The sequence below is a fragment of the Leptonotus elevatus genome, chromosome 16 (genome assembly GCF_054856555.1).
Source record: "Leptonotus elevatus isolate MCC_2025b chromosome 16, RoL_Lele_1.0, whole genome shotgun sequence".
Taxonomy (NCBI): domain Eukaryota; kingdom Metazoa; phylum Chordata; class Actinopteri; order Syngnathiformes; family Syngnathidae; genus Leptonotus; species Leptonotus elevatus.
Genome location: NC_141254.1, coordinates 16835591 through 16861426, shown reverse-complemented (window position 1 = coordinate 16861426; position 25836 = coordinate 16835591). Strand labels below are relative to the sequence as shown.

At 40.1% G+C, this 25836-nt stretch overlaps 2 protein-coding genes across 6 annotated transcripts in view; one reads left to right on the top strand and one right to left on the bottom strand.

Moving 5' to 3' along the window:
- LOC147161047 (serine/threonine-protein kinase PAK 3) overlaps positions 1–12269 on the top strand; it is a 30430-nt gene extending 18161 nt beyond the window's left edge. For 3 of the 4 annotated variants that reach the window (XM_086058019.1, XM_086058018.1, XM_086058020.1), the window contains 12 exons: positions 48–85; positions 2041–2103; positions 3873–4034; positions 4114–4288; positions 5024–5087; positions 5691–5739; positions 5821–5933; positions 6596–6713; positions 6875–6974; positions 7052–7248; positions 7323–7460; positions 8340–12269. In XM_086058019.1, coding sequence (XP_085914145.1) covers positions 48–85; positions 2041–2103; positions 3873–4034; positions 4114–4288; positions 5024–5087; positions 5691–5739; positions 5821–5933; positions 6596–6713; positions 6875–6974; positions 7052–7248; positions 7323–7460; positions 8340–8429 — 1307 coding nt within the window. In that variant the 3' untranslated portion in view covers positions 8430–12269. The remainder of the gene's footprint in view (positions 1–47; positions 86–2040; positions 2104–3872; positions 4035–4113; positions 4289–5023; positions 5088–5690; positions 5740–5820; positions 5934–6595; positions 6714–6874; positions 6975–7051; positions 7249–7322; positions 7461–8339) is intronic. The other variant, XM_086058021.1, reaches the window with a different exon arrangement.
- A 97-nt stretch (positions 12270–12366) lies between these two features.
- LOC147161046 (calpain-5-like) lies at positions 12367–24716 on the bottom strand. 2 transcript variants are annotated; one of them, XM_086058016.1, is made up of 14 exons: positions 24700–24716; positions 23868–23951; positions 21412–21600; positions 20451–20582; positions 19760–19968; positions 18727–18919; positions 18449–18639; positions 17236–17313; positions 16948–17143; positions 16738–16860; positions 14321–14523; positions 14058–14179; positions 13828–13964; positions 12367–13403 (listed from the first exon to the last, which is right to left on the bottom strand). In XM_086058016.1, exons 3-14 carry the CDS (start codon positions 21574–21576, stop codon positions 13221–13223), a joined length of 1932 nt encoding a protein of 643 aa, XP_085914142.1. In that variant the 5' UTR covers positions 21577–21600; positions 23868–23951; positions 24700–24716; the 3' UTR covers positions 12367–13220. The 2 variants fall into 2 exon arrangements, with proteins under 2 accessions (XP_085914142.1, XP_085914143.1); XM_086058017.1 differs by lacking the exons at positions 23868–23951; positions 24700–24716 and adding an exon at positions 22243–22388.
- Between the last annotated feature and the right edge of the window lie 1120 nt (positions 24717–25836).

Below are 25836 nucleotides of genomic sequence, written 5' to 3'. Positions count from 1 at the left end.
TTTTTCTTCTTAATAATAATAATAATAATAATTTCTTTCTATTTCAGACAAGTCAGCCCATGGTTACATAGCAGCAAACACTCTGGTGAGTTATTGTATCATTACGGTTTATTATTTAATATTTTTGTTTTTCTGATTATGCATGCTACTTTTTTTGCTTCAGGTGGTTTATTTGGCCTGTTTATTAAGAATGGTAGCATTTAGCTTGACCTTCCCTGGAGGTCGGGTGCCACACATTGGAAAAACGTTGTTGTTTTTTACAAGATTATGTTCTATGCAGCCCCACTAGTCTAAACGCGGCATTCTGATTAACTTTGCGTTTGTGGAATATGAATTAAGCAGCAAAATCCGCAAAATCTCAAGTGGCGGCCATTTTGCCACTTGCTGTTCACTGAAAACGGAATCACAGCTGCCCAGGTAACGACCAATCACGGCTCAGCTGTTTGCTAAGTTTGGCCATGTGATGTTCAGATTTTGGTCATGTGACATTTTGTAAGCTGAGCCGTGATTGGTTGTTACCTGAACCCTGAGGCACTGTGATGTCATTTTCAGTCAACAGCAACTGATAACCTACGAAAGATAAAAAGGGGTGGATTTTGCTCATATTCATATTCCACAAATGCAATATTAATCATAATATGCTTTTTAGACTAGTGGGGGCGCATACAATATGTTAAGAAAATATTTAGCATAATTTATGTTAATTTCACAGGTAAGTTTGAACATTTTGTGTAATTCAATTCATCAAAGTGACTATTGGAGTTGCTATCAGTGCACATGCTTTCCTTTCAAGGGCAAAATGTGCACATTCCTCTCATGATACTTTCTCAGTAATTCCCTGAACTTTGCAGCCATTCCAGTCAGTTTTTTTGCGCTCAAAAAACGGATCCTCCGTGAGAGCGACTGCTGCTCATAGTTTATTTTTCCGATCTACTTAACTCGATTTTGAAATACAAACAATAGCCCCGGCTCCAGCCGAGGCTCAACTGCATCGAGGAGGACTCCCACCAGGCTGACCTCATTCCGAGCTTCGACCAGAGTAATCTATGCTTTTAATGCCTTTCTCCGCGCGCACGCTCGGCCGGGTGAAGAAGTGCAATTCGAGTCTGGCGAGGGGGGGGGGGGGTGATTGGTCGCCCCGGGCCAACCACACAGGGATCACGCAGGGCTGCTGCTCGGATAGCGCCAGCGAAGGGCCGGGCGAGGGTGGCAGTAAGTCGAAAGAGGTTGCGTGCGGGAGCGTATTTGAGGGCGTCTCAGACTGTTGCGTCGGTTCTCTGCCCTGCAGACGGGACTTTGCTCTGAACTTGTGCCATAGATGGATCTTAGTGTGTCCGGCAGGCAGAACTATCACAAAGTGGAAACAAAAAAAATGAGGTCATTGAACTTAGAAGAAGTGCTTCGGTCTTTGGGTTTGCACTTGCTGGCCCTTGCGTGTACTGTCGTCAACAAGGGTCAGGATTTTGTATTGTATTGTTGGGCAATTTAAACTTACCCGAGTACCCAATCAGTTATCAATTCACATTTTAGGCCGATAAGACGCAATGCTTCCAGCTCTTCATAAAATATGAGATTTGTTGACTGGAAACTTTGCCATAAACACAACAAATTGATGTTAGTGTCAGCTTTGATGTGGTTACTGAGGCTTCGGTCACAGAGGTTTAATCAACTTAGTATTGACTTTCAGAGCTATAAACGTGATATGTGACAAAATGGCCACTGCCATCACACCATTGTCGTTTTTTCCCGTTGTCTGTTTTTGTGTTTTTGAACTGCATTGCCACCTGAGGAGCGTTATAATGGTTATACTGTATGTAAAATCTGCCTCAACAAAAGTATGGAAATTAGTGACGTTTTTATATTCCGTCAGCACTCCTGAATGATACCGCGTCCGTAGCCCGGTTTTATGGACCCGACGTCCATCCCTCAGTAGTGACCCCCTCCCCACCTGCCCTCCCCCTCCCTTGAAGTCCACTCACTCTTCAACACTGTGTGGGTTTGTTTTGAGTAAATCCTCCCATTTTCAACCTTCACATTCAGAACCGACTGCTGTCATCTGGGCCTCCTGTCAGCCTTAGAACCTGCAGCGCATTATTTGACAAGGTAACTCCTCCATGTTATTATTGCACATCTCTGCATTGGCTTTCAGGGTCCAATAATTTGATCTAAATCAGGGATGGGCAACTGGCGACCGCACTGTCAGTGGCCTTTTAATAAAATAAAAAAAGATTTGACAAAAATAAATTCGATTTTTTTTTTTTAACAAAGCCCCCCAACATTCTTGCTGATGAACATTAAATATACTTGCCCTTTGATTTTGATTTTTAATTTTTATAAACCTCAACAAAAAAGGCTGATGAGCATCCAATACACTTTTCCTGTGAAATTATTCCGGAAAAAAAGGTGAAAAATCCAAATGATGAAAAAAAAAAGAAGAAAGAAAGTGAAAATTATAGAAAAACATGCAAAATATGCAGGGGTCGACTGTAGTTTTAAGTTGTAATATCACCTATCACCACTAGATGTCAGGCGTGTTTTAGTTGTGCTTACACTGGATTTTAGACTCATCAATACCACAACGTAAGTAAAAATAATAATAATAATAATAATAATAAAGTGCAGATTTGGAATGATATACAGGACAAACATAGTATCTCAATAATATTACAATTTGGAGTTGATTTTTGTGGGGGGAAATGTACAAAATATGTTTTTGCACTTAAAGCCGGTTTCTGGTTTTGTGCCGTCCTTGGATGCACATTTTTATTCGCATTGAAAAAATGTGGTTATTTTGTTTCCTTCCAACCCCTTCTTGTTGGGTTTAGGTTATTGGATCTAGGGGTTAAGGTAGCACGTTGTAAAATTGTGGCCCTTTCCAGCATTTATGTTGCCCATTACCTGATCTAAATTATGCCCACTGGCGAGTATAAAATACCTCCTACGAGATGTCTTCTTTTCGAGGCATCATCAATGTACCGACATGCAAGCTGTGGTCAACAATGTCGAGGGTGTATATGAATAAGAGGACCTTGTTGGTGGTGGCAAGGCAGGGGCGCACGCCGTATAGGGTTCTGATGACTTTGCATGTTCTGTACCGTTTTGAGAACTCTCACTTCATCACCATTAACAACATTACCGCATGGCCTTTTTTTATTTATTTATTTGATTAGTATTTTTAAGAAGGTATTAAAAAAAAAAGTTCACTACTTACAAACACACAAGGGACTCATTTGTGCACTGCACCGTTGACCCAATCCTTCTTGGAGCAGGTCAGTGGCCGAATGATCTTGAATGAAGGACTGGGTCTTTCCTTCTTGTTTAATCACCCGAACTAATCTTCACTGCTTCATTTATGCATGACAAGACTGGAAATAGATTTTTCCATAAGTGGAAAATGATTCAAGGCTAACTGACTTTTGGATGGGGATGGGAACAATTACTCAGGGGGGGGGGGGGGGGGGGGGGCATAATAAATATGTCGGAAGCCTATTAGCGTAGTTTTCTGCACTTGTTGAAAGGTATCGTGCGTATCCAAGATGGCTGCAATGTTGCAGCATGTTTGCTCCACTTAGCATATTCCAATACGTAACCTCGCATCCCTGAAAGAAAGTGCATTCTCATCCCCGGTTCTTGGCACACAGAACCATCCGAAACCCTTGGCTCTGACAAAAGTGCACCTTTATTCCTTGAGCTCTCACTCGGCCGCTAACACTTTCCTGCCCTTTAGCGCAATTGTTCCTGACAATTGCGCTGCCTCGTTTTCCTACCACGTTTAATAATATGAAGCATCTCTCATTTCCAGGATGTTGTTTAAGGTTTCTAAGAAAAATTCTAACAAACGCGGCGCATCTATTTTTTTTTTAACCATCCAGCAGGGTGCCAAAACATCAACGTCAGAACCCCCGATTGCGCCACCTGTGTCAGAAGAGGAGGATGAGGAGGAAGAGGAAGAGGAGGAGGAGGAAGAGGAGGAAGAAGATGACGACGACGAACTGCCACCCGTCATTGCGCCTCGACCTGAGCACACAAAATCTGTGCGTTTTTTTTAAAATTGATTATTATTCATTTATTGAGCATGCCGAATGACTCCCATCTTTTCGCATTCTCTCATAGATCTACACGCGCTCAGTCATGGACCCGCCCAAACCTCCGACTCCCATTAAAGAAGTTGTGACGCCACCCGAGTCACAGGTCCAGCCCGACAACACATCGAGTACAATGTATCGCCACACTGACCGCCAGAGGAAGAAGTCCAAAATGACAGATGAGGAGATTCTGGAGAGACTCAGTATGTGTCTTTATCTTATTGTCTGCCCTTACAACTTACCCACAACACCATCATTAAAACTTTTTTTTGTTTTCATTTTAAAGGCAGAGTCAAATTGGTTTACAATAATATGTTCAATATGTCTAGTCTAAAAACATAATTTGTAGAATATGGATTAAACAGCAAAATCCGCCCTTTTTCATCCTTTTCAGGGGGCGGCCATTTTACCACTAGCTGTCGACTGAAAATGACATCACAGTCACTCGGGGCTCAGGTAACGACCAATCAACTCAGCTTGTGAACGTCACATGACCAAACTCACAAACAAGTGAGCCGTGGTTGGTCGTTACCTGAACCCTTAGGCACTGTGATGTTCTGTTATTTTCAGTCGACAGCAAGTTGCAAAATGGCCGCCCCCTGACATGGATAAAAACGGGTGATTATTGCTGTTTAATTCATGTTCCATACAATATTAATCAAAATGTCATGTTTAGACTAGCAGGGGCGCGTAAAACATTTTCAAGTAAATACGTTTTCGGACCACGCAACGTGTACCGAAAGTTGTGACCAGCGAGCATACGAGTTCATTCACTGATGCTTACTATGAAAATGCTTTGGCTTAATTTCTAAAATTAGATGTGCTCGAAGGCAGAGTCTCTGCCATGCGCTGATGTTTTTTTTTAAGCATTTACGCACACCCACACACACACACAAAACACGCACAATCATTATGCTTGTGTTTTGTCTCTGACTCAGGGAGTATCGTGAGTGTGGGGGATCCCAAAAAGAAGTACACACGCTTCGAGAAAATAGGGCAAGGGTAAGTGTGTGGAAACTTGGAGTGGATTTTAAATAAATAAACTTAAATGACACTGTGATATTTTGTGAGTGGTAAAATAGAGTGGCAAATAGTAGGTAAAGATCTCTGTTTATTGTTAAAATGATATATTATTTATAGCCTTGGATGATGCCCTCATGTACAAGCAAGATTCGAAGCAAATCCGATGGGTTGTGCAAATGTGTCCTTCTGCATAGCATGCCATTTCTTTTCAAACTCTTCAAGCTCAATTTTTTTATCAAATTACTCATTTAAGAACGGACATAAAACCTGGCTATGCTAACTCACATTGTTGTCATTTCTAAAAAATAATAATAATAATAATAATAATTAAATCAGGCCTTTGCTCTCCAGTCTGATGATTAAGTAGGAAATGTGATGCGGTGTTGCGGACTGTCATGCGTGCAAATTCAAATTGAATTTCCTCTCAAACATTGTCATTGAATTCAATTGATTTGAGCCATTTTAACAGTTTCCTTGCCAATTATAATTAGTAACTTCCTGTTTTAGGCGTTTTAGAATCACTACCTTTAAAGAACAAATAATAAATCTGTATGTTTATTGACATCGTTTCTTTGTCTTCAGCGCTTCTGGCACTGTGTATACCGCCATCGACATCGCAACCGGCCAAGAGGTAAGAATGATATTGAAATGTCATTATCTTATTGTTGTAATATGTATTGTGTTTTTTTTTTTCATCCTGCCACTACTACAGGTGGCCATCAAGCAGATGAACCTGCAGCAGCAACCCAAGAAGGAGTTGATCATCAATGAGATCTTGGTGATGAGGGAAAACAAAAACTCAAATATAGTCAACTACCTGGACAGGTCAGTTATTTGAGTTTAGAATCCCTTTGAACTGACATCTATTCAGTTTGATTCAGATTGCGTACAAATATTTGACAGTCTGCATCACTTTGAACTGTTTACGCTCGTTAGCATTATTTAGAAACTACATTACTGCCCCCTACTGTTGAGGAGTAAAGAATAGGGACACCAATAACCAATATGTTCTATGCAGACCCACTAAATATGGTATTGTGTTAGTGGAAAATGAGTTACGCATTATAATTATATATTATATGTGACCTCACTAGTCTAAACATGACATTCTGATTAATATTACATTTGTGGAATATGAGTTATGCAGCAAAATGCAGCCGTTTTTGTCCGTATCGGGGGGCGGCCATTTTGCCACTTGCTGTCGACTGAAGATGACATCAATGTTGCTCAGGTCTCGGGTAACAACCAATATCAATGCAGATTCAGAAAACAGATGAACATTTATTGTCATCTTCAGTCGACAGCAAGTGGCAAAATGGCCGCCCCCTGAGATGGATAAAAAATGGCTGGATTTTGCTGCATAACTCATTTTCCACAAATGTAATATTAATCAGAATGTGATGTTTGGACTAGAGAGGCCACATATAATATTATTGTCAAGAAATGTTTAAGGTTGACTTCCATATTTTTCAATTCTTTTATCACAGTTACTTGGTAGGAGACGAGCTCTGGGTAGTGATGGAGTATTTGGCCGGCGGCTCGTTGACGGATGTCGTGACTGAGACCTGCATGGACGAGGGCCAGATTGCAGCAGTTTGTAGAGAGGTAAGAGCCCCGCTGACGTGACCTTTACTTTCAGATGGAAAACATGGAAACACATTTGAAAATGAAAATCGCAAATGTTCATCTGGTTGAATGGAGAATCCCCCCCCCCCCCCCCCCCCCACACACACACACACACAAAATGTATTTTTTATTCTCTTCAGTGTCTTCAAGCGTTGGATTTCCTACACTCCAACCAGGTGATCCACAGAGACATAAAAAGTGACAACATCCTTTTGGGAATGGACGGATCTGTTAAACTCAGTAAGTTATTGACACAAACAAAAAAAGGGCGATTGAATGTGTTCACTGATGGATTTTCCTTTTGTCTCCCGCGACAGCCGACTTCGGCTTCTGCGCCCAGATAACGCCAGAGCAGAACAAGCGCAGCACAATGGTGGGAACGCCCTACTGGATGGCACCAGAGGTGGTGACCCGCAAGGCTTATGGCCCAAAAGTGGACATCTGGTCTCTGGGAATCATGGCCATTGAAATGGTGGAGGGAGAGCCTCCATATCTGAATGAGAACCCTCTCAGGGTAACAATTGCATCATCAATCATGCCTATTTTCTAATACGATGCCCTCCATTTTGACCGCGTCCGTCTTTCCAGGCGTTGTACCTGATAGCTACCAACGGGACACCCGAGCTCCAAAACCCAGAGAGACTGTCGTCCGTCTTCAGAGACTTCCTCAACCGCTGCCTGGAGATGGATGTGGACCGCAGAGGTTCTGCCAAGGAGCTGCTTCAGGTAAGAGCGGCCAAAAAACTCGAGTACAGTTTTAAATGAAAACTTTTTTTTTTCTGTAATATGTGTGTGTTAAATAAATAAATAAATAACGCATTTATTTATTTATATATTCAAATAAAAGATGTATTTCATATTTATTTATTTAAATAATAAAAAATCATGCTTTTATTTATTTATTTATATATATTATTAAATAAAAATAATCAAAAATATTTTTATTTATTCAAATAAAAGATTATTTATAAATAAAGATAAGATAATGCCGTATTTATGTATAAATAAACAAATTGCAATTAAAATCACACATTTATTTATTCAAATAAAATATCATTTATTTATTTAAATAAATAAAAGATCATGCTTTTATTTATTTATGAATAATTAAATAAATAAAAAGAATCCCCAAAAATTGTTTTATCCAAATAAAAGATCATCTATTTATTTATTTAAATAAATAAAATATAATGCTTTTATCTATTTATAAATAAACAAATTACAATTAAAATCACACATTTATTTATTTATTTTTTAAATTAAAAGATCATTTATTTATTTAAATAAATAAAAGATAATGCTTTTATTTCTTTCTTTCTTTATTTATTTGGGGGAGTATATTTTTTAAAGTCACCAAGGGGCTCCAAACATGCCTTTGGTTTGCTTATGACTGCTTATGATAAAAGTAAGTTTATCAATCATATGTGGGGGTAAAGAAAATCAATTTGATCTCACAAAGGGTTCGATTTGACTTAACAAAAATGTGTGTGAACCTTGTTCAAAATGTGGAAGTAAAATTTGGTTGCATAATGCCGGCTTGTTAGGGTCATGCTTGACACTCTTGTCTGCTGTCCTCATCTTCATTTTGCCTTTTTCTCTGTGCAGCATTCATTCCTCAAGCTGGCCAAGCCTCTGTCCAGCTTGACGCCTCTGATTGTAGCTGCCAAGGAAGCCATAAAGAACAGCAGTCGCTAGGGGGCGCCCTCCGTCCTCACCCAAGGCCTGAGCACTGCGTTCATGACGGTGGAAGGGTGCTTCTGATATTTGCTGGCTGGGTGATGTGACAACACAAAGTGCTCAAAAGAAAAAAAAAGGGGGGGGGGGCTGTGGGTGGAGCTCTGTGACTCCCTTTTCAAAAGCCTTCACCCCCCCACCTCCACCACCAGCGCCCCCAGCCCACCCATACGTACAGTACGAACGGCGGCCTTGCAGCCTCTCGGCACCGTGCTGCTAAAAGGACCTTTTTGTTTACGTCTTCGGCACTCTGTACATGTAGAGCAGTCTGTCGCTAATGTGTGTGTGTGCGTGCGTGCGTGCGTGCGTGCGTGCGTGCGTGCGTGCGTGCGTGCGTGCACATCTGTTTAGGTTCTGTGGGGTGGGGACAAACTGCTTCCAAACCAAAAAAGAGGGGGACAAAACCCTCAAAGAAGAGCTTTTGGTAGAGTTTCCTCTTCCTACACGTCATGCCTGGCAGCGTCCTATCAAAGTCACGCTTGGACCCAAACTGTGTTCGTATGACTGGAGGAGTTGGTGGTGGCTGTGTGTGCGTGCGTGCGCGCGCGCGCGCGTGTGCACCAGTGAAGTTACAAGGGGAAAGCCATGATTAATTTAACCTGACCAAAGGTGGATTTGCGCATTCTTGCTTTGTTTTAGCTTAGCATTGCTCTTATTTCTCAGTTTGACAATTTTTCAACAGATTTGGCCCGAATCTGACTCCATTTTCAATCCGACAAATATTTAATATCGAATATGGCATAAGGATGTATTTAACCTTGAATCCCGTATATGCTCTTAGACTCCTATTAACATTTGTGGTTGTTACTCAGCCCTTCTTAGTTGCAAATGTGCCAGTTTGATATAATATTTATAATATTTCATTGATTATTTTAAAACATGTCAGCAAAATATTTTATTTGCATGCATTTTATACGTTGTTTCTGAATATTAGTGTAACTTAATCCTGCTTAAAATGTAAACAAAATTCCCTTTTAAATGCATTTTACCCCGTGCATTATTGGTAAAAAAATTAAAAAATAAAATAAAAAAAGACCAAGCAAATATTAGGAATAAATGTTGCAATGAAACATATAAAATGTATCAAGAGATCTTTGAAGATAATTCCAAAATTAATAAGTAATGTTTTTTTTGTTTTTTTTAATCATTGCAGAATAGTTATGATCATCCTTTGGACTAAATACCAAAAAATCTGGCCTCTTCCTCCTTCTATACTGAATGTATCATTTTAATATTGGATATTTCAATTTTATACAACCGCCTTCCTCCTCTTGGGCTTAATAGTGCTTCTTTTTTTTATTATTATTTTGTGTCTTACATTAGCTTTTCATATGATAATTTATGCTTTGTAGATGTGGCATCAGTTATCCGTCCAGGATTTTAAATGTTTCCCCCCCCCCGCTGTGTCTGACTATGAAAATGCTTTTAAGTCACATCAAGTTGTCATTGGACTGTCAAACATAATAAGAGTGAAGACACTCTTGTGTGAAGACACACATTTCTTAAACCAAAAATAAAGGGTCACCTTAAATTATTAATTTGCTATAGATGATCAATTGTGTAACTTTTATCATCGCAACAGCGCAACTTATCCCCATGTAGCTACACCGCCCTGTGTGTGTGCGTGCGTGCGTGCGCGCGCGCTCTCGTCTTCCTACCGACATCCTTTCATCCTATTAAACTGCGAGTGTCCGAGGGCTACCTCAGTCTGCGCGAGTCCAATCCTCCACCGTGACATCGAGGTGCGCGGGAAGCTGCTCAGCCACATTTTGTACCTCCATTGTACAGCAACAGTCCACAAGCGGGAGTGATGTGACACAGGAAGTCATGCATGTCAAACAACCAACTATAATACACTGTATCTCCTCATTCACTTAAGTTAAGATTGTTAGGATACGTGCGATGTATATAAAAAGTCTACACACCCCCATTTAAATGGAAGGTTTTTGTGATACGAAGTATCAAGATAAATGGTTTTACACCTATACAACTGGATTGACGCAAAAAAATTATTGGGAAGGGAAATGGGTGTTTGCATAAGTTTGCACACCCTATTGGGAGTGTGATTGTGTTCATAATGGCATGTGAAGTCATGTTACATGGGAGTCAATATACCACCATTTAAAGCTTCTGATTAACTCTAAATACATCTCAGATGTTTTAGCAGGATTTTCCTGACATGTTTTTTTTTTTTTGCTGTCTTAGCAGACGGCGGAAGGTTATGTCCTAACCCAAATAATTCCAACCGTGTATAATTCCCTCCACCTTGACTAGGACCCCTGTTACAACAACAACAAAAAACAAAACAAGGGATGTTCGATACCACTTTTTTTTTTTACGACAGATACCAGTATCAGTACTGAACTCACGAGTAGATACCGATACCAAGTACCGATACCAGTAGTATACTTGATACATACAGAAAAAAATATTTTTTTAAAGAAAGACCTATACATCTGAATATAGCATTTTTCCTTAAATATGCATGAAGTTAATGGCAATTTTTAATTCTTATGCGTAAAACAGCCACAAAAGAGCGGCCGCTGTTCTTGAAAATAAAGACAGGTATTGGCCTGATACCGATACCTGGTAGCAGTACTCGCCCATCCCTAACAACAAAAACTTGAATCCCAAATTTTACTAAATCATTCTTGAACTCTCACAAACTCCGGTTCAGGAATACCGGTAAGTGGTTGCACCAAAACCTCCATGCTTCTGCAAGCAAAGAACATATCAAGCCTACTAGAACATCCGAGATTTATTTGGGCTTAATCAGGGGCACATTGATTCACATGTAACATGATTTTGGATGTTTGGTCAATTTTAAACACAGTCACATTACCAGTTATAATAGGGTGTGCACACTTATGCAAGCATTAATTTTTACTTCCCCCCCCCCCTTGTTGTATACGTTATAGGTCATAAAGGTGGAAAAACATTTGAATTCTTTTTTTTATACCACAAAAAAAAACTATCATTTGAACAGGGGTGTGTACACTTTTTATATCTAATGTATGTACAGTATGTATGTATGTATGTAAATATGAAAGAGGGAAACATCCCCTCTACCCACACCAACCCCCCCTTTTTTTTTTTAAATGATGTAACTTAAAAATAAGACATTTTCAGTTGCTTTATGGTAAGTATCGGTCAATGTTTTGCACTCCGCAAATGGAACAAAAGAAGAACATGCGCTACAGAGGTTCCATTTTGGGCCCCTTTCCACGGGACACTCCTTCACGTGGACAGTGAACTGATGAGTGTGTATGCGTGCGATGGGTGTGGCTGGCCTGTGAGGACGCTTGGTCCCAGCGACGCCCACGTACAGGTGCGAACTGTGAACACAAGAGGCGGAGACGCCTCAAATGTGCCGCCTCCCCCCTTTCCGCTGTTGCCCCCTGTACATTCCTTATCTTCTGAATGTGTCAATCTGTACATGTGGTGTGAAAATTCCTCTATTAATGTGTATCAAGAGAATGGAACCAAGACAAAAAATGTTACTTTTTAAATTATTATCATTATTACTACTCTTATTATTGTCAAGCTTTGTAAAACTGCTGATTCATCCGGCATACCTCAGCATTTGAGAAAGGACTGGGGGGCGGGGGTGCGTGGGGGGGGGGGGAGCACGACGGTGACCTGAGGTTTTGGATAAACTATTTTTAATTGTGGTCGAAGCAATAGACTTTTTGAACTTTGAATTGTGCATGGCTGTGTCTTGAGTGTAAAAAAAAAAAAAAAAAAGGACAAAAAATCGCAGTTTGGGAACTGGACTGAAATAAAAAGAGTTGCTGTATTGCATCATGCTATGGTGAGCTGCATTCAAGGTGCAAGTTTGAACATGAAAATTCGTGGAATTTTGCTATTGTGGTAAATCATGAAAATGGAAAATAGATTTATACATAAATTGTGTTTTAATATTTTGCAAGTTACACACTTAGTGGACACTTCATTAGGTACGCCTGCACGATATAATCCAATACAAGAGCTGTATAAACAAAGATAATACTCAATTGTGATTGACACTGTCACATTTTAATCGGCTATTAATGCATCATACTTGGAGCTGTTTTTAACTCATTCACTGCCATTGACGACTATAGACGTCAAAAATTCATGTGAACTATTTCTATTAGTTTAACATTTTTTTTATGAAAACCTAGAATTTTTTATTGTACATTTATAACACATATAAAATTATCATGCGATAAATTATGATTAAACGCCCCTTATTTTTATTTTTATTTTTTTTAGGCCCGTTGTAATTAATCACGTCTTCACTAGTTAACTAACAATTAATCACAATTTTATTTCTGTTCTAAATTTACACACACAAAAATTCTAGGTTTTCATACTCTTGTTAGCATAAGTGGATTTTTTGTAAACTAATAGAAATAGTTAAAATATATATTTTTTTACAACTATAGCCGTCAATGGCAGTGAATGAGTTAATATTTTGACCCTCATAAAGTAACCAGCATATTAGAAACACCTCTCAATATGATGCAGTGCGAGTAAGAATTAAAAAAATTTTTTTTTATTGTTTCTTATTTATGAGTGACAAAAAACTGATTATAAGTGTAAAACAGTTCATTAGAAATTGTATAAGTTACTCATAGAAAGATACAATGAAGGTAAAAAAAACAAAAAAGACATTCACACTGTCCAGCATTGCCTTGCTTTACGTATGCAAATCATAAAAAGCGTTGGCCTTTTTGCTGCTGTCGTCGTTTCACAGTTGCGCACAGATCCTCAAATGGCGGTGAGCTGAGTGGAAGTGATTATTCTCAGACTGACGCTGCCGGGCATCTCGTCGGCCATGTTGCGGCCTTGTTTCCTCAGCCGAAGCCTCTGCGGATCGGCGGTGTCCTTTGCTGAACCTGACAGCACCACTTGGCCCAGGAACTGGTCCTGCACCGCATTGCTGTTCCAGATCTGGTGTCGGGCAGGCAGTTTTGAGAAACGGAAAATGTTTAATAGTAATATGCCACTGATGCCATTCATTAGCCTGTTGATGGTTATTTTTGAATTGTTTGTTAGCATCATGCTAAGCAGATTTCCCTTAGGCTAGTGGTTCCCAAACGTTTTTTGCAGCGCCCCCCTTTTCGGAGATGAAATAATATGCCAAAGAGTTTTACTTACTTACATTAAGTACAGCAAACAGCAAATACAAATACACGCACGCACATACACATACTCACCCACACACAAAAAAAAATAAAAAATAAATAATAATAAAATAAAGAGCAATGATGATGACATTTCCGAATGAACAATACTGAGCTCTTTATAAAAAAAAAAAAAAAGTACAGCAAACAGCAATAATTGACAGTTTTGAGAATGTAAACAAACGTCTTACCTGTACTGTTAAAGGCTTCCTGGGCTTCTTCCTGTAGAAAATACCACTCATTTCAAACTCTGGTGTCAAAGTGTCCTTCTGGATTGTCGATCTCACGGATCGACCCTCGCAGCTTATAATCACGTACGGGTCTGCGCCTGCGGGGAAGCACGGGGGGAAGGTAAACGACCGCAACGAAAATGCCGTGCCAGTTTCAGGGTATTCCGTCAATTTAAAAGCAAGCGACTCACCTCCCGAACTGTCCTGGTTCTGCAGCCCCTCCGCAGCGTGGATGTAGACGTGGGTCACGACTTGTGGGTATCCCAGGAAGGAACTACAGCATCTCACCTTCGGCTTATCATCGCTCAGCTCCCTGGAAGAACGGGAAATGGATACGACATCCCAGATGAGGTAAAAATGCAGAACGCTAACTAGCAAAAAGTCAGCAGAGCACAGATCTCCATCAGCGCTGTGTTTTTGTTCGCTTGTTTTGACGCCACAGAGACGACGGTACCTGCAGCCCGAGTCCACGTCAGTGAAGAGTCGTATCATGTAGTCGCCCAGAGTTTGTGGCTTGAAGGTGGTGGGCAGGATGACGTAGCGGCCCTGCTGCAGCGTGCACCTCATGAAGACCGTGCGGGCATTGATGTACGTCGACGTCGCCGCCACCTTCTGGGTCAGGATGTCGTGGAGCCTGTATTTTCTGTTCAGTTCCACCTGAGATAGATAAACAGTAGTGTTAGAGTAGACAATATTTGTATTCTACTCTTTGCGTGTTCAATTAACTGAATGGTGAGATTCTGGTGAAGAAGTCCCTTTGCAAAGGTATCATTATAACAGAAGCTTCTGGTCACACAAATGAAGACACTCAAACCGTGTTCTGTTCAGATTGTGTGCTCTCCTCCTCCTGCACATCATTATTTATTGAAAAGTGGGTGAATACGAAAAGTCTCCTCCCATCAGCAAGTTCCCATAGGTATAAATCAGATTAGAGAAAAACAATAATACATCAGCCTGTCCCTCCCCTCTTCCGACTGAGACCGGTACCAGACTACACTCCCTTCTAGATAACAGTAAAAAGAACTTGTTGCCCTTTTCTTCTCAGGCGAAAGAGACAGATAAGAATATAATAGACCATACTATTCATTGAGCTACACAGCTATAACTAAATCCAAAACGGCTAAAATATAAATTGAAACTGAAAAACAATGTTAATAACTCAACAGTAGAAAAAAACTTCTAATAGTTTCGATATATATAACAAGACAAGAAAGTTCCACCCTAAGTCCTGCTTAGTGGTAGCCTCAGGCAGCAGAAGCCCAGTAAGGGGAAGGAGCCAGATGGGCTGTCATGGAAAGACAAGCCCCAGCATGGCATTGACCACCGGCAAATTGTAAGACAGCGCGGAAGCACTAACCAAAGTCCTGTCATCCATCCATATCGCCGACATACGAATTCAAATTCAAACGAAAACATGGCGTTCATCATTTTCCCGCCATGTTATCACTGTCATCTCACAAAGGAAGAAACCGAGATAACAAAGGATAAACGGATTGTTTCCAGTTGGCCATGTGCAGACGGCAGCTTGTTAAAATGACATGTTGATCGTGGCGCAGACCTCAAATGCTGTCCGGAACGTTCACAAGCGTCCGCAATCGGCACGATAAGAGTGAATGATGTGTGCTTGAACGTGGCCAGATGTCAAGTCCAATTGCATTACAGGACAAGGTTTGGCACAAACGTATGCGAGAAAACGTCATGTGAGCCTGTGCAGAAACCTTTTGTGAGAAAGCGTGTGTTTTAAACCCTAAAAAAAAATACAAAGTAAAACGGAATGTTAGTTGTGTTACTGTCTGCTGTTTCCTCAGCTTGAAACAATCAACTTAAATGATTGCAGTCTTTGGTATGATTTAATACCTTGGTGGGAAAAAAAAGGCCTGATATGATTTGATAAACTTAATAGGGGTCATTAAAACCACTTGTTCATTCTTTGGCCAATGCCAAAATGTGAGCAAATGAGCCGTCTCTCTTCCCAAAACAAATTATATTTTGGCGTATGTGCACACATCCCAGACGTGAACCCAAGAGGCATTGTTATCAAGCATGCCAAGAAAACAATCAGTGTCTCAACAGTTTTCTTTTCTTTCTTTTTTTTTTTTTTATAACCTTTTTATATGGCAAAAATATTTAATCTTGGACTGCACATTGAATTGCTTGTTTTGCACAATGAGCCCTTATGCGAAGCATTGCTTGATAATTTGCTGCCCCCTAGCGATGTCTTTTCAAAATGCAGCTCGTGTGTGAATGCTTTTAAATTTCAATTAGTCATTTAAAATTTTAAAATCTTAACGCACACCACAAGGACTACTGGAACATGAATTTTACTGAATATAAATACGCCATACATTACTAGGCACGGGCCAATATTAGATTATGACGGTATGATAACCATGAGCCAAATGGTCTGAAGGTAATAAATGTACAGCTATAAAATGACCTTTTGGAAATGTTTGGGTAAATAAAAACAAATTTTCCCCATTATTTTTAAACAAAATAAAGAATATATAACATAAAGCTTAAAAAATATATATCTATTAGTATTCATCTTCTGTTTTAATACTTCTTAGTAGGTCACAATGTCCCACCACAAGTGAGCTGTTCTTGGAGCTAACCAGTACTTGCTGGCACTTTTTTTTTTTTTTTAAGGAAAATGCAGAACAAAAGGCATCTATGTGTTTTCAGTCTCTCGTTTTGCTCCCTCGCTCCTCTGTTAAACTCAGAGAAGGAGAAAAAAAAAAGGGAATTTGAGTCCATTCCTATAACAACCACTAGTTGACAGCTGCTATGTTCCTTCTCCATTATGTTTGAGTAGTTTTACTTTATTTTAGAATACTTGCATTATTTAACTTTGTTTTTTTGTTTTTTTTTTACCTTGAAGATACCGAAGCCAATTGTTAGATTTTCCCCTTGACCAAATTTCCTGTGGATCTTCATATCTCTTTGTTGTAAGGAGACGAGCACCTCGTCGGCCTCCTTTGTGACGTCGAACACAAACTACGGAAAGACGATGGAAAGCAGTCAGAACAGCAGCACACGCGCGCACTTGTTCAAATATTAGAAAATGCTCTCGATGCGACGTACCTGTGGGTTCTGCAGAAAGGTCGGCTTGTGGTTGGCACAACCACCGCAGCGGTTCAAGAGAGGCTCGGCGTGCTTGGTCCAGCTTCCAAAGTGGACGATCTCATGCCAGGTCTTGTGGATGCTGATCACCGACGTATTGATGAGGCGACACACGTCGGCGTCCGTAAAGTGCTTGCACCAGTCAGTGAAGGACATCCTGCGGAAGGTCCAGTTGAAATGATTGAAGGGGGATGTGGGTCACTAAAAAAAAAAAAGGATTGTTTGCAATGTGGTGAATTGATTGCTTACCAGAACTCTCCATCGTCCTCCACCGTGATGCCGAGGTTGCCTCTTTCGGTGTCGCCAACCTTTGACCATTCCTCGGAGCTGATAGGATGGTTGAAAGAGAGACGATTACGCTAATATAGAAAGTGAACACCCCCCCCCCCGCCCCCCGTTAAAATATCACTTTGTTTTCTGATTTTAATGAATGTTAGTAGGAAGTTCATTCACTCAAAAAACTGTTGGGTCAAACCCATCTACTGTTTTTTTTTTTTTGTTTAACCCAAAAAAGTTGGGTCAAGCACGAAACAACCCCCAAAAATGCATTTTATTTTATTTTTTAGTGAACACTTTAAAATTAGTTTGGCTAAAAATAACCCAAATGATACGACCCAACTTTCTGGGTTAACTATTTAACCCAAAAAGTCGGTGGGTCAAGCCACAAAACAAACCCCCAAAAATGCACTTGATTTTTGTAATTTTAGTAAAAAAAAACTAACAAATTGGGTTGTTTTATACAAAACGAGATTGGGTGGTTTTGTGTGTTATTCACTTGACCCAACTTTTGGGGTTATTTATTTAACTCATTGGCTTCTTTATTTAACCCAAAAGTTCTTCTTTTTTTTTTTATAACCCATTTGGGTTATTTTAAACCCAATCCATCCATTTTCTATAGCGCATATCCTCATTAGAATTGGAGCTTCGCCCAGCTGACTTGCCAGTCAGTCACAAAACTAAACAAAGTAAGCACAGGAAGTTCAAAGATGAATTTCCAAACCTGAAGGTCAGAACTCCGAGTCAGAAGTACTAACTACTGATTGTAATTAGAACCTGTTACAATTTGATCTGAAGAAAAAAAAAATATATATATATATATATATATATATATATACACAAAATGTTTGGTGGTAAATATTTAAGAAATATATTTTTTATTTTTAAAAAAATCACAAATTCAACTCTCCATTTCTTTAATTCAAAGTCTACAAGCCTCTTGATTGGGTTTGCCTTGCCACCAAATGACTAAATATGCAGCACGGTAGACTAGTGGTTAGCACTTCCGCCACACGGTTCAAATCTCAGGTCAGGCACTCCTGTGCGGAGATGCTATGCTCTCCATCGTCTCCCCCCCGGTCATGTAACACCCCCCCCCCCCCCCCCACCCGTGATTGTTTATAGTTGACTTAATATTGACTGAAAAATGGATGCTTGGATTTGGATGCATGCTTGGGGGTCACACCTGTCACTCCAGGATCCATTCCACTCAGTCTTGCCCCACGGGTTCCTCATGCGAATCATGGGGATGGTCTCGTTCTTGAAGTAAGCTATCAGCCCGTGACCCAGCCGCACGCTGTTCACCGCTGTCACCGAGTAGGCGTGACCTTTCACCAGCCCGTTGGCCATCCTGGACTCAATTTCATGAGGTTGTGCCTAATAAGAAGAAAACAGAAAGAGCTCACATGTAAGGAACATTTATTTTCAATGTAGACTACTCAAACCCGAGGACGTCCCACACACCTTAATGGAGCAACTGATGATTCCGCCGCGGTCGTACACCTTGAGTAGATCTGCAAAGAGATGGTCCATTTTCTTCTGGTCTTTATAGTAAGCCTCGGCTTCCAGATTGATGGCCTCGGCCACGGCGCCACTGAAGTCCACCACAGCATCTCCGGTGTTGCCCCCCACCAGTGATTCATAGCAGCCAGACAACCTGGACACGCAGCGTAAGGCCCGATTAGGCCCTTATGTTGTATTTTCACTATCAGCTGCATTTTATCAATGGGACAACTGCTACTTGTTGCCGGGCAAAGTTCAAAAACACACACAAAGGAGATTATAGGGACTATAAATTGGATACTGTGTACTGTCAAAACTATTGGGTCAAAAATAAAACAAAAATGGAGTTATTAAATTGTTTTAATTAATAATCCAGCAAAAAAATGTATGTGATTTATTCATTCGACCCAACTTTTTTGGGTTAATTGAATAACCCAATTGAATTTGGTCAAAAATGAACTGACCCAATTTTTTTTTGAGTTATTCAATACAAAACATTGGGTCGAAGGAAAAAATAAACCACAAAGCAACCCAATTTGTTGGGTTGTTTTGCGGGGTTATTCATTTGACCCAACTTTTTTGGGCAAGTGGAATAACACAATTGACTGGGTCAAAAATAAACAGACCCTTTGTTGTTGAGTTAAATAACTCAAAATATTAGGGGGGGGGGGTTAATAACCCATAAAGCAACCCCAAAACTGGGATGCTTTTTGGGTTATTCATTTTACCCAACTTATTGGGTTAATTGAATCACCTAAAAAGTTAAATTGGTCAAAATTTGGATTATTTTTGACCCAACTGTTCTCAGAGTGTACAGGTGTCTTATTAGGAGTCCTGCAGGTTAATTGAATAACCCAAAAAGTTGAGCTGGACCCATTTTGGGATATTTTTGACCCATTATTAGGAGTCTCGCGGGTATTGTTTGATGCTGACTTGCTCCAGTCCACCATTGTTTTTGAGTTATAAAATGTTACATTACAAGTGTCCGCCTCACTTTGCGTAGGCTTTCTCCAATAGGGCGCTCCAATATTCATTGTTGTTTTTGGAGTGACAGTAGATGAGCTCCCCGTTAATCGTCGGAAGCCGATCATCCACCACCACATCCACCCATTCTCCAAACAGCCAAAACTGAAAGTGAAAGATTCCGGCATAGTCCTCCGGGTGTTTGGAGTCCCACTCCTGCTCCTTCCAGTCAGGTATGACCTGCGTACATAATCGAAAATCTTTTACTCGCACCAATGTTTTGATGTTTAGAAGACTTTCATTACAAGGTTATGGGACTACTTCCAGTTAGATTGCTTTAAAGAAAAGTTTATTGTTTATTGTTATGCATTGAACTTTGAGTTTTGGGCCAATCGAGTGGTCGTATTTTGAACAACTTACTTGCAATTTCTGTACATTATTTTTTTGTAGCAGATGACCAAATAGCTGGACAATAACCAATGTGTGACAGGACGAGTGCTTGGATTACTTCTTTTGGTATTTTTTGTTTCATATACCTGGAGAATCTCCTTATTATAGTGAGGCAGCAGTGTAAAAAAAATAAAAAATAAATAAAAATAAAAAAAATGGCCAGAGAAACTTAAGCTTCACTTGAATGAGTCAAACGGCCTCGGGTGAATTCCTGCTGTCCTCGCATGAACATTCTCGCATATATCCCAGCTCACCCCATCGATTAAGCTCACCTTCTTCCAGAGGTTGGGCTTCAGTGCCAGACACGAGCAGGCGGCCACAAACCAACAGTTCCCCACTGATCCTTGGTTCAAGTCATGCGCGCTGACACCCTCCACAAACAGGTGAGGGTCGTTGCTTATTTCCTGCAACACAAACAAGTCACGTTGCGAACGAATCATGTGAAAATGTTTTTGACGAGTCACAATGGGCGCCACGCGTGTCACAATTCGGCTAAACCATGTGATGAGATGTTTAGCAACCGCTACGTTTGTCTGGCGTGACCACTTAAACTTTGCTTTTTTTTTTTCAAATGGATTAGCTTCTGTTTGCAATTAGCATTATTTCAAAGGGAAGTCAACCCAATTTTGTTCTTGACAAAGTGTTCTGTGCAGCCCCGCCAGTCTTAAAAACGGCGTTAGGATTAATATTGGGTTTGTGGAATGTTTTTTGTCCATCTCAGGGCGGCCATTTTGTCACTTCCCGTTGCTCAGGACTCAGCTAACAACCAATCGCGACTCACCTGTTTTCTCAGTTTGGTCATGTGACATTGATGTCATTTTCAGTCAACAGCAAGTGGGCAAAATGGCCGCCGCCCCTGAGATGGATATTCCACAAACACAATATTAATCAGAATGCCGTATTTATTGAAAGACATTTTTAAGAAAAAGATAAGAATAATAAATAGTCTTCTCTCAGTATTTACACCATTACAGCAATCTCTTCAAAAGAGATTAGCTTTGGGTCCCTCTGGCAGCTTCACATAACCCCCCCCCCTCCCCCCCCCCTTTTTAGTCAAATATGTTCTATTGTGTGGGGCACATTCTGCCAGCGAGTCATAACTGATAAGCGATAACGCCGTACCCAGCACCATGACATACAATTCTCCAACAAACTGCGGAATCTTGTCCAGTAAGTCGGATCTGTTCCTTCTTGACTTCCCAAAATTTCCCAAGAGTAAACAGCGCTACTCACCCCAGGACGCTTCCAGTGCACAATGCCAGGTGGCGGGTTCCGATAATACACTGACGCATCTATGGCGGGGAATTCGGGATCCTCAAACAGTTTCTTACTCTTGACGCAGTCCTTCTTCAGCTCAGCGTAGTGCTGGTTCTTGTAGGGGGTCACGGAGGAGAACATGGTCCACGAGCGGAAGACTCACAGCTGCACAAGGACATGACACAGAGTGACTTTTTTTTTTCCCGCCCTAGTATCCGCAGAAGAGCATTGTGCATACATCTGGAGAGTCTAACTTTGGATATATTGGAATACATTGCTGAAGGCTTTTAAAAAAAAAAAAAAAATTGAATCCATACGACAACGTTCACGTCCAGGTTTTTCCTGTTTTAGCTCAACGCAATGAAAGCAAAAGTAACATTATTGTCTCCATAGAGCATCTCAAAGCGTCACATGACTTAAAAAAAATAATAATAATAAATAAATAAATAAATAAATAATTAAATAAATAAATAAATAAATAAATAAATAAATAAATAAATAAATAAATAAATAAATAAATAAATAAGCAATGAACAATGGAGCTGTACACAAATATTGACAAAACGAAAATAGACTTACATAAAAAGTAAAAGTCATGTTGTTATTATGTTCATTTAATCATTTGACCACACGGAATGTTTCTTGAGCAATACGACGAGCCAATACACGGACGGGCGCGTCTGTCCAATCTGCCCCCCCCAATTTTGCAACTGAATACAATACAGTGACCTCATGCCTACATGGGATTTTGAAGACCAATTTCCCGTAAACATTTCTTGATCAAAGCGACAAACCAGCTGACCATACCTCTGACGCAGGGACGAAAGCCTTCCTGCTTCCACGATAAGGAAGCTCCTGAGTGTTTTTACCTGCCCGCCTTTGCCCTCCCACAAACTGTCGGTGCATTTACTGCATTGTTGGAGCCGCACCCTGCCTGCTTTCCAGCGCTCTCCTCTAATGCGTAAACTTCCCTTGATATTGTTTTGACTCGATTCAATTTGTGGAATATCACTTAACAGAGATGACAAGGCAGATTTATAGTGTAATGGAGGAGCCAGTCCAAAGGGGGGGGGGGGGGGGGGAACTACTGTATGCAGCGCTGGCTTGGTGTGTGCGTGCGTGCGCATGTGCGTGTGTGCGTGTGTTATCTATTTTAGAGTTCCAGTCTACTGTGATCATGCAGTGTATTTTGGTAAGGTGTTTATAGAAGACTATAACGTATCATTTTTGTGTGTGTGTGTGTTTGTTTATTATTAGATCTCAGTTAATGTTTCATGTGTAATAGGGCTGCAACTAACTAATATGGTGATAATTATTTTTGTCAATTGGTGGATGGATCTGATTAAAAACATGTTTAAATTGATTTCCCTTTTATTCAAATTGACAGCGCAGAAAAAGCACAAACATTAATTTGCATTTAGTTACTGGTTTGTTTGCGACACTACAGCGTTGTGGGTTATTCACTTAACCCAAAAAGTTGGGTCAAAAATGAAAAACCCACAAAACAACCCACAACCAAAATATTGCTTTGTTTTGTGGGTTATTACAGTTGGGTCAAAATGTATATTCCACAAACCAACCCAAATTTTTGTTGTTGGGTTATTTCATTAATTTGTGTACGTTCACTCTAAAAACAGTTGGGTCAAAAATAACCGAGATTGGGTTAAAAAAAAAAAGGGTCTAGATTATTAATTTTGACCCAAGTTTTTAAGGTTAAAATGGATATGGAATGGAATTTTTTTGCGGGGGTGGGGGGGGGGGATGTATATAATTAAATTTACTTGTGTACCAACACTCTAAAGCCAGTTGGGTCAATATATATATATATATATATATATAATAAAACAACCACCAAAAATGATACAATCTAAAAACAGTTGGGTAAAAAAACAGTCCCAATTTGGGCCCAAAAATTTATTTTATTATTATTTTGTTTAACGGATCCATTTTTGAGGGGTTATTTTATGCAAAACAACCCAATTTTGAGGGTTGAGTTTGAGATTATTTAAAAAAAAAAAAATTTTTACCTAACAGAAATTAGCAAAAGTGTTGATCATTGCTTTCTCAAGTAACAGCAAATGTTTTCTTTTGATTCAACACAAAGATAATCAAATTTCACGAAGGACTACAGAAATTACCAGGGACTGTCCAATTTTTGACCCACCCTCTTTTTAGAGTCTATCTGCATTGCGTCTTTTTGAAAGCTAATGCTTATTAAGCTACAAAATATTACAAACTTCCTCATGTGACAGATCATTATCAGATTTTTTGTTTTTTTTAGGCGCAGATCAGATCCAACACACGACTGTCAACAAGGAGCATGCTGGTATACCTAATCAAGTGTTCTGTGAGCCTTCCATAAAGAATTAGGAGGTCACAATAAGGCATTTAATAGGCAAAAGGGTTTGAGGTAACTAAAAGGTAACGCTCACCTGTAGAAGGCTGTCTTGTCGTTGCTCTGCTGAGGTCAGGCACGTTCAAAATCCCCACTGCATCCCACGTTGAGGTTTCAACGTCTGTTTCCATAAAACACGACAGGGGGGGGGGGGGGGGGTGGACGGGACGGGCTCAAATGCAGATTGTGAATTTTGCAAACTCCCCGGAGCCAATGTAGTAATTAGACCACACGCGCGAGCAGAAAACTGGTCTGACCAGCAGCTCCGCGCATTCATGCAAAGAAGAGAAAGAGGAGGGAAGGGGAGACTGAAACTAAATACTTGACTGATCCTTGGTGGTGAAACAAGCCAAAACCTGTTGTGTTTGATTTGCATTGCACCACCAGAGCACGGCGTGGAATCGACTAGCGCTTTTATATAGTGGACGTTTTGTTTTGAATCGCCTAGAAAGAGGTCAGAGGTCGGTCGTATTTTAAAAGCCTGACAATTAACAGCACTAACAGGGCATTCAGTGCACACACTAGGTGGAGTGTAGTAGAAAAGACAACCTGGCAACCACTCTGTTGTCTGGCTCAAAGTCGGGAAGGAGCACAAGAAGCTCTTTGACTCTTTGAGACAGAAGAGGAAAAGAAGTCTTTTAGATAATCTTCCACCGTGAAAAAAAAAAAAAAAAGAATGTTCCAAGGCAGCCAAAAGAAATACGGCAACTCCGTGCGGGAGATGAAACGGGACTGGCTCAAGAAGCGTTGAAATGAAAAGTCAATCTCACGGATTACGATTGAACTGAGAAAAAGCGATCAATGTGATATTTAAAACACAAGGCAAGCGCGCGAGAAAAAGACGGAGATACAAGATTTTTCATATTTACCTCGTCCTTCCATATTTCTTGACCAGTACAAACCAGCATTTCAACACGAGGGAAATGTCGTGAGATGACCATTTTGAAAACAGTTGCTAGCCTTTGCGGGAAGTGCCATATTTTATTCTTAACTCATTCACTGCCATTGTCGGCTATAGACGTCAAAAATTATTTTGAACTATTTCTATTAGTTGAAAAATGTTCCCCCACTTGCTAACAAGAGGATGAAAACCTATATATTTTTTTATTGTATTAGAAGATATACAATTTGTGATTGATCGTGAGTTAACTAGTGAAGTCATGCGATTAATTACGATAAAAATTGTAATCACCTGACGCCCCAAAATTTTAATACTTTTCTTTAAAAAAATCTGTTCTAAATATACCCCCCAAAAAAATGTTCTAGGTTTTCATACTGGTTACCAAATATGGCAAAAAAAATTGTATCTAATAAAAATTGTTCAAATGAATTTTTGACGTCTATAGCTGTCAATGGCAGTGAATGAGTTCATATACGCCGTGGGCCGCTGAAAGATGGATTGTGGGCCGCAGATGGCCCCCGGGCCATATTTTGAAAACCCCTGCTCTAAATCCCTCCATTTTCTGTGCTGCTTCCAATCCAAACTGACAGGTTAAAACGTGTTTTATCCCACACTGATAAGAATCATAATTATGCTTCCGCCATTCCTTTATCATTTTTCCCAAAAGAAAAAAAAACAAAAAAAAAAACATTCGAGAGCAATAATGCGCCAGTGACTGCCTCTTGCATTTAAAATGTGATTGAAACAGGATGGGTCAAATATGTGCCCCGCAACGTCACAAACGGTTCGGCCAATATTTGTGAAACATGATGAAGCAATTTGTCTCCATTTATTGCAGCGGCAGTCTGGGGTCATCTTTGTCTTTGCACAGGTCGAATGTCTTGCGGACGTGCAATAAAATGCAGTTTAGCTTGAAAAGCACACATGAATACCACAAGGTTACAACAAACATGACTTTTAATCTTGGTTACAAATTGACTTGCATAGAGGACAGTGCCCGATAACAGCATTTCCCATCTTCTGCTTGCTTTAATTGATTTTGGGCACCGTGACAATTTTTTTGTATATCTCCAAGTATGTTTAGATGAACTCTGTTTATTTTTAC